The following is a 9,315-nucleotide window of genomic DNA, read 5'->3' as shown; positions in this document are numbered from 1 at the left end:
CGTCTAATACCCTGTGCTACAACTACTGAGCCTGCAACCACAAACTAGAGAGTTCATGCACCTCAAGGAAAGATCCCGCGTGGCGGAATGAAGATCCCACCTGCTGAAACTCAGATCCAATGCCGTAAATAAATAGATAGATAAAAATCAATAAAGGAAGGGCTGAATACTATGTTGAAGATGGCCCATTAACAGCTTTGACACCTAGTGGTAAACAAACAAAGCTTTATTATTTTTTTCTCCTTCATTAAAAAAATCGGAACATTGATAACAAATGAGAGCTCGGACCCCTGGGTTCACCCCCACGTTAAGCAAAGTAGCCCCAGAGAAATATGGCACAGCTGATGCAAATGATGAGGTTGAGGTCCAGAAGGGTTTTCACCAAGGGGTTTTCTTCCAGGGAAACTATGATCGGGTCCGCTCTGCTGGGTGCTTGCTCCTTGCCCTTGTTCTCCACCCCACAGAGCCACAAGATGGCTTTCACCACTTTGGACCGCTTTGTGGTCATGTCGCCTAAAAAGAACATGACAGTTAAAGGTCATAAGGGTGAGCTGTGTCTCCCAGACAAGAGGGAAGAGAGTCTCACCCGGTATGTTTCAGACACTGTGATAAAAACTTTATGTTCCTCTTCTGGAAGGTATTTGTTAATACCTCAATCCTGGAAGACTTGAATTCTGAAAGGTTGGTGTTTTCAGACTTTTCATGAAGTTTAGGTGCAGAATTTCAGATGAATTTCAGCCACTTAGATAGAGGCTCAGACTAACTTGAGTGAAGCACAGAGCGGGTCAGCAGAGGCAGAGATGGGTTTAGGACCTGCTTGATCTGACTCCCTCTCTGTGTGTGGCACCACCTGCCAGAGGCTGAAGGGAGACAGGCACTCTTACAGGGAACTCTGTCTCTACTCAGAGCTGGGGCTGTGAAATCAACTGTGGATGGAGCCAGGCAGGTGGCCTATGGGAGTCAGAAGAGCTGATTTGCTTCTTACACACATCACCTCTACCAAGGAAGATTCTCTCATGTTTTCCTGAAGCACATGGCCTTCTGCATCTATCCTTGCGTTTCCCACTATAGGATGCCATGGGTTCATAGCCACAATTTTTTTTTAAGCCATTTGCTATTGTTTAGTCATCAAGTCATGTCCCACTCTTTACGACCCCATAGACTGTAGCCCTCCAGGTTCCTCTGTCCGTGGGATTTCCCAGGCAAGAATACTGGAGTGGGTAGCCATTTCCTCCAGGGGATCTTCCTGACCCAGGGATCGAACCTGAGTCTCCTGCATTGGCAGGCAGATTCTTTACCACTGAGCCACCAGGGAAGCTCCTTTAAAAGCCATGTGTGGTAATTAATGACAACCACAGCCTTGGGGTCATGTAGGCAGAAGGGACTGCTGGGGACTTTGACTAACTGTATATCCCAGGTCTAAGGACCAGCTGCTTCCCACCTCCAGGCAACTTTTGCCAGGCAGGCATATGGGTTCCATGCTGCCAGATCTTCCAGTTGTTCAAAAGAAGGTGGAAATCTGAAATGTTATGAAATCTCCCTACTTTTAAATAATTCACATTAAAAGAGTAGGTGGCCTAAACCAAAATATGTCCGCAAGCTGAGAGTTTAAAACCAGTAATTTAGAGAATGCCAGCTGTAACCCCAGCCTAGCACGTGGGGTTTCACGAGGATCAAATGAACTGTGTTTTAGCAGGCACTCAACAAACGTTGGCTCTCATTGCCCACCTGAAGCATCTATCGAAAGTTCCTAACCCTTTCAGTGGCCAGAGAGTGAGGGAAGACCAGACCCTGGGAATGAGGAGACGCTAAAATGCCACATGTGCCGCTTTACTTGCTAGTGATATGATAGAAAAATGTCCTCTTAAACACATAATGCTTCTTGAGGTTCCTACTGCAACCTAGGAAAAAGGCAACTCACAGCTGTGGGTTTTGGACAGGTTTTCTTGAACCATCTCGAACTGGGTGTTGGTGCCGCTGGCCTCTGGTGTCCCGTTTTGAGAAAGGGTAAGAGGCGGTGGGGTTGCTGACGGCACCTGTTCCTTCTGGACCACGGGGTCATGGCGAGTAAACCAGGTCAAGCGACTGACCTATGGAGTAGAGAGGAACTGTGAGATGGGGGTGGGGTGGTGACGTTCATCCCTTTCTCCTACCTCCTTCCAACCCCAGGCTCAGCCTTCATGTCCAAGTCTCTTCCAGTATCTCCCTCCCACTCCACCTTCCAACAAGCTTCAGCTCCCTGCACTCTTCAGAATCAATGGATGTTTCCCCCACTCATTCCCCATCTTTCTTTGAAAGCCCCAAACCTCTTGTGGGGATCTCACCCTCCCTCATTCTAATAAGAGCTTAACCCCAGCCCAGGGGTGTGTGGGACCCAGCGACCAGCATTCAGCTCATCCATTTCTCTGGCCACAGCAATTGGGTTGGTTCATGGGTGACCATGTGTCTTGGGCTGACTCCATCAATGGGCATGAGCAGCTTCGCTGGAAATGCTGGGACTAAAATGCTTATGCTTTTGCTTAATGAGACTAAGAGAGGATATATGCTAGAAGCTGCTGACCCCATTAGGGGCTGGAGAATAGGAATAGAGGCGAGAAGGGACTTCCCTGGTGGTCCAGTGGTTAAAAGTCCACCTTCCAATGCAGGAGACACAGGTCAGGTAACTAAGATCCTGCATGCAACGGAGCAACTAAGCCCTCACACCACAACTACTGAACCTGTGCACCCTGGAGCCCACGAGCCACAACTAGAGAAGACCATGTGCCATAACACAGACCCAGTGCAGCCAAAATAAATAATAAAATTTTTAAAAAAAAAAAAAAAAAGAAGAGGTGACCAATGGATTCAGATGGTCTTTTCTGAAATCAAGTTCCTCCAAAGACCGAACCCTGGACTTTTCAGCTTTTTGAAAATCAGTCCTGGTTTTCTGTTGCTAGCAGTGAAGGGTCTCAATGGCTATAGGTCATAGGCTATAGGTCAAACCCCAAAGTACCATTTCCTTGGAGGGCGGCTCTGTGAACCAGCTCACGGCACACACTGTGATCAGGGTGACGAGGACAGGATCATAGAGAAGTAGAGGTAGTGGACATCCTTTACCACGGCTGGGCGCTCATCCAGCTGGTCACAGCGAGGCTGCACGTAAATGAAGTCCAGGATCAGCCTAACCAAGCCTAGGAGGAGGCCTAAGACGAGACCGAAGAAGGCACCCTGCAAAGCAGAGCAAAGCAAAGCTATCTTAGACACGTGCCTCCGGAAAGCTCAGCAAGCCCTTTCCAGAGCTGGTCTTTATAATGACAGTCACTGCAGGGGTCGGTGATTCAAAAAGGGTGGGAGCTACTTATCTGCTTATCTTTTACATACAATTGATCCACTACATGTAATTCCCTGTTAATTCAGCTTCCCTTTTGAAAGACAAAATGAATCAAAGTAGAAGCTTCATTGCTTGTTTTCAAAAAGCCAGGTCACGTCCTCCCTGGATCTTTCTCCCCAGATCTCATTACCCGCCCCTCCCACATACACAATGACACCTGACATCCGCGTGTCCCCTCTCCAAGTCCCTCCTCTCCCATCCAATGGACTGAAGGGCTGATCCAGAGCTACCTTTTCATTGGCCCGCTTCCAGAAACATCCCATGATGAAGACCACAGCCACAGGTGGCTGTAGGTAGGAGCTGATGGACTGGATGTAGATGAAGAGCTGGCCGCCCTGGCTGGCCTGGACCACAGGGATCCAGAGGATGGAGACCAACACCAGAAGCAACACAAACACCCTGGTTGGATGAGAGACCCACACCCCCCACATTAGTTTTGTCCTCCCTGGATACTTCTCTTTTTAGCTTTCTGGAGGTAGAATTTATATACCATAAGATTCACCCATTATGAGTATGTAATCAAGTAATTTTGGTAAATTTATAGTCATGTAACCAACATCACAAATCAAGTTTTTGAATATACATCACTCCAAAAACATCCCCTCATGCCCATTTACAGTCTATTCTTGTTTCCAACCGAAAGAAGCACTTCTATCTCTGTGAAAGAAAATGGAATTGTTAGTCCCTCAGTCATGTCTGCCTCTTTGTGATCCTATGGACTATACCCACCAGGCTCCTCTGTCCCTGGGATTTCCCAAGGCAAGAATGCTGAAATGGGTTGCCATGCCCTCCTTCAGGGGATCTTCCTGACCCAGGAATCAAACCCAGGTCTCCTGCACTGCAGGCAGATTCTTTTCCACGAGTCACCAGGGAACCCCCTAGGGGCTTCTGTGTCTATAGGTTTGCTTTTCTGGACACGTCACATAAATGGCACACAATATATACAATGCATGGTCTTTTGCAGCTGGCTTCTTTCATTTCGCATGTTTTGAAGTTCATCAGATATCATGTATCAGTATTTCATTCCTTTTTATTGTTGAAAATATTCCGTTGAGTGGATATGCCATTGTGTAACTATGTTGAAAACATTCCGTTGAGTGGATACGCCGTTGTGTAACATTATTTATCCTTCACCTATAAGTGGACATTTAGATCACTTCTACTTTCTGGCTTTAAAAACTGGCTTTAAAAACAGTAAAAACTGCTGCTATGAACACTTGTATACATGTCTTTGTGCAGACGTATGGTTTTATTTCTACGAATGCAGTTGCTAGGTCATATGGTAAGTTTATATTTAACTTTTTAAGAAAATGCCAAACTGTTTTGAACAGTTGAACCATTATATATTAACACCTGCAATTCACAAGAATTCCAACTTCTCTGCCTCCCTATCTGCTGTTCAATTATAGCCATACTAGTGGGTGTACAGTGGTCTCTTGAAGTCATTTTCAATCTTTGTGAAAATTAGATTACAAAAAATTAGATTAGAAAATAGATTACAATCTCATTTTGAAGATTGTTCTAGATTACAGGGCCTTTGTCAAATATTTGGCTTGCAAATAGTTTCTCCCAATCTGTGGCTCATCGTCTCATTTGCTTTCTTTCCTTTTTTTTCTTTCCTTTTTTATTTTCTTGGCCACCCTGCATGGCATGTGGGATCTTAGTTCCCTGATCAGAGATCGAACCTGAGCCCCTTGCATTGGAAGCTTGGAGTCTTAACCACTGGACCACCCAAGTCCCCTTCTTAGTTTCTTTTGAATTGAAAAAGCTTTGGGTTTTGATGAGGTCTAATTTAGCTCTCTTTCTTTTTTTTAACAGAATATGTTTTTGATGTCATAGTTAGTGGCTCAGTCATGTTCCACTCTTTGTGACCCCATGGACTGTAGCCCACCAGGGCCCTCTGTCCATGGAATTCTCTAGGCAAGAATACTAGAGCAGGTTGCCATTTCCTTCTCCAGGGGATCTTTCCGACCCAGGGATCGAACCATGGTCTCCTGCATTGCTGGTGGATTCTTCACTATCTGAGCTACCAGAGAAGCCTTTTGTTGTCATACCTTTCCCTCAACCATGGCTGAGACAGCCCTAGGAATGCACCTTTGAGAAGCAGAGCCCCGAGATGCTTGTTAGCATACCTTTTGCATAAAATGTGCATGCCACTCACTTCACTCATTTTCATTCCCTGCATTATGCTTCAGGAAGTTGGCAGAAGACTTGGTAGAGAAACCTTCCCCCAAACCTCCAGAACACCCTCCTTGCTTTTACCTGGCTATCTCCTATTGACCCCTCAAATCCCAACCCAAGTTAGAGACTTTCCTCTGAAGCTCTAGTTCTGGCTCATCTGTCATAATACTCAATGCGGTTAAAACCACCTGTTTACTTATGCTTTTCTTATTCTAGCTCCAAGAAAGCAAAATGAGTCTTGTCTTTTCACTGTTATGTGCCCAGCACCTGGCAGATAGGAAGTGCTCTTGAATGAATGAATGCCTTACTCATCCACAGGGTCCTGGTGTCCTTCAGCTTGGCCATCAGAGTGGGGCTGAGCCAACCAGGAGAAGTCACTGTTTGGACTTTCCCTTTGAATGGCTCAGCTTTTTCCTCCCTGGGTTATCCTGACTTTTCAGACTCTTGCCCGGCCCCACCCGATAAGACTGTGAAAAGTGAAAGAAAGTGAAGTTGCTCAGTCGTGTCCAACTCTTTGCAACCCCATGGACTGTAGCCTACCAGGCTCCTCCATCCATGGGATCTTCTAGGCAAGAGTAACTGGAGTGTGTTGCCATTGCCTTCTCCAGGGGATCTTCCTGACCCAGGAATCGAACCCAGGTCTCCCACATTGCAGGCAGACGCTTTACCGTATGAGCCACCAGAGTAAAATCATACCTGCCCACAATCATGAGCTCCTTCTCAGATGCCCGAGGCCGGAGATGGTTCCAGAGGTCCATGGTGAAGATGGTGCTGGCACTGTTAAAGATGGAGGTGAGGGAAGACGTGAGCGCCGCCACCATCACAGCCATCATGAGCCCACGGAGCCCTGGGGGCAGAAGGGAGCTCTATGGGCTTTGGGCTTTTTTCTGCCTTCACTGTTGACCCCATTGCCCAGGTCTGCAGCCAACCAGTCCTGAGAGGTTCAATGCTGACAAGGCAGAACTCAGGGCTGGGAGCTGAGAGGAGGGACCCAGAGGTGGGTAGGGTACAGCCCCCTGCGTAGCCAGGGCCTGAACTTCAGCTGGGGGCCCTCGCATCTTGTCCCCCACCTTGGATGGGAGCCCAGCCAGGGTCCTCCTTTCTCGGGGGGACTCAGCTGAAGGGTTATGGATCATTACCTGTAGGCAGGAGTTCCAGCACAAGTTTGGGATACGCGATGTCAGAGCAGCCGGCGGGGTTGCTACAGACCTTCCGGCAGATTTCTGGGTCTGCACAAGCCACTTCGTCTGTGGAAGAAACAAGCCCAGAGATGGCTAGATGGACCCTCAGAGCCCCAGGCCCAGCCAAAACACAGCCCGGCGCCGGTCAGCACCAGGAGACAGGGCTACTGCATATAAGTGTAGAGCTCAATGAAATAAAAAGGACCCTGGACTTGATTAAGTGGTAAAGAATCTGCCTGTTTCCCAGTGGTAAAGAATCTGCCTGCCAAGAGACACAGGATCAATCCCTAGCTCAGGAAGATCCCCTGGAGGAGGAAATGGCAACCCACTCCAGTATTTTTGACTGGGAAACCCCATGAACAGAGGAGCCTGGCGGGCTACAGTCCATCGGGTCACAACAAGTCGGACATGATTTAGCCACTAAACAACAAACTTGATAAACCATGGCCTTCTCACTTAACCATCCTGGACCTCAGTTGCTGTATCTGTGAAATTGGGACAGTAATGGAACTTTGCTTCCTAAGATTACAGTGAGGACTGAGAAGGTGCACGTTAACACATGTAGCCCAGAGTCCGAGGCATGGGAAGTGCTGAGTTCATTTCAACTACTTTTATTGAAACCTCAATAAAGCTGACACCTCACAGCCAGTCTCGGCACCCTGTTCTACATCAGGTTCCTTAATTCCCTAAAAAGGACACAAGCAATTCACCTCTTTACCTAAGTTTATTGGAAGTGCAAAGGAGAATGCCATCATTTGACACAAGGCAAATGTTTTTAAAATTCCTCTTTTCCCCATCTCCTTCCCAATAGCACATATAGTTCAACAGCTGTTCCTCATTTTAGACTCATAAAAACCCTACCCACTTGGAAGTTTTCTCACCTCCTCTTTCTCCATTTCTGTATCAATTCTTTTCTCTCCCAAGCAGCATCCTGATTTTCTAATGTAAATCCATCCAGAATTCCTGGCACCTCTAGTTCTTCATCTCTACCTGTTATCGTGATGAACACATCCAAAGCATACAAGCATAGACCTCTTGCTTACAAGATAGAAAGAGATAAAAAAAATTATACTAATGCGTGGTACTGATAGGGACACAGTAAAGGGACAAAGTAGACGATTAAATAGTTAATCCCACTAGGGGACTGTATGCAAAAATATATATATAGGGGAGCCTTGTAAGTTAATGATTACTCAAGGGAGCAGGTTTGCTCAACCACAAAACCAAGAAGGCTGGCTTAGCAACAAAATCATGCAACAGAAGCACGGGACCTGCCCCCAAACAATAAAACGATGGTGACACGGGACCCACAGCCTGCCCAGTGAGCTCAGTAAGTTACTGATTCCTAAGACATGCTCTCTGCACACATGAAAAACAATAATCTGTGAACCTAGCTTGACCCTGTAGGGACGAGAAATGTCCCCTGCACAACCTGGAGAAGGAGCTGATGTTGGAAGCAAGAAAGTCTACTGAAGAAAGACAAAGAAGTTCCTCTCCCACCCCCTACTTTTCCTTTGATTATGAAACTGTAGCCCAGTAAATTCTCGGGGCATGGCACCCCCTTGCCCACCTGCTTGTAAGACTTACAACTGTTCTATTCTAAGAAATCACTTCTCATCCATCACTTTGCTTCTCACAGAATTCTTTCTGTGCTGAGACATAAAGGACTGTAGTACCGGGAGCTCTTTGGAGCCCCCCTGAAAGGCCACTATACAATTTCAGTGCAGACTATCTGCTCAATACACTTTTGTTGGGAAGAGGCTCACTATCTCATTATTAGTGTTACCTTCAGAGAGGGGAAGGGACCTGATTATAGTCACCCAGCAAGGTCATGATGGAGACAAGTCTCACAACTCCCAATCCAAAGTTTCAGGGAAGGCCCAGAGTGTAGGTAGTCTCAGTGGTCTGGCACGTGTTTGAATGAGAGCTTTCTTGTTACTTTCTGTCTTCCTCAGCTCCTCGTATCTGAGCTGAGCTATGCTCCTCACCACCGTCTCCATGCCAAAACATCACCACTCACCCCTGCTGGACCACTTATAAATCCTCATATCTCTTTTGCCAGCTGGATCTATTAATAGGGGTAACTCCCATAAACAACTCCCAGACCCTCCCTCTGTCTTTCTTCCTCATTCTGATGGGTGACACTGCCTTCCAGCCCACGTCCGATGGCAAGTGACAACTACCCCCAAGACTCAGTTTAGGGGTGGGCTTGGAGCCCATCACTGCCCACGCCCATCTCCTCCCAGGTTCTGATGCAATACCAATTTCATGATGAACGTGTAGTTGAAGCCTCGAATTCACAAGTGGCCTCAAACGCAGATGCTTGACAGGGTTACAGCAGGCAGGTAGCTAGGTATGAGCAGGGAAATGGGAGCAGGGGCCAGGTGGCAGGAAATCTTGTAAACATCTTGTAAATGTCTTGTAAACAGTGAGGCAGATGAAGGAAAGCAGGAAACTCCATGTTGACCAGAAAACTACATATTTTAGGTGATAGGGTTCAGGTAACAAAGAAAGCTGGGGAAAGGCAGGAATCTCCTGCCTCCAAAGGCAACCTTTTGCTTAGTATGTTCTTATTACAATAAA

General features: G+C 46.9%; 1 protein-coding gene across 1 annotated transcript in view; it reads right to left on the bottom strand.

Annotated features, from left to right (window-relative positions):
* Positions 1–207: 207 nt before the first annotated feature.
* SLC5A11 (solute carrier family 5 member 11) overlaps positions 208–9,315 on the bottom strand; it is a 57,404-nt gene continuing 48,296 nt past the window's right edge. The window contains 7 exon segments of the mRNA NM_001034660.3: positions 208–513; positions 1,922–2,090; positions 2,993–3,051; positions 3,054–3,207; positions 3,601–3,769; positions 6,248–6,398; positions 6,691–6,798. Coding sequence (NP_001029832.1) covers positions 308–513; positions 1,922–2,090; positions 2,993–3,051; positions 3,054–3,207; positions 3,601–3,769; positions 6,248–6,398; positions 6,691–6,798 — 1,016 coding nt within the window. The 3' untranslated portion in view covers positions 208–307.

This window comes from Bos taurus, chromosome 25, assembly GCF_002263795.3.
Source record: "Bos taurus isolate L1 Dominette 01449 registration number 42190680 breed Hereford chromosome 25, ARS-UCD2.0, whole genome shotgun sequence".
Lineage (NCBI taxonomy): Eukaryota > Metazoa > Chordata > Mammalia > Artiodactyla > Bovidae > Bos > Bos taurus.
The sequence above is the reverse complement of the archived record's forward strand: the minus strand, read 5'-3'. Positions and strand labels throughout refer to the sequence as shown.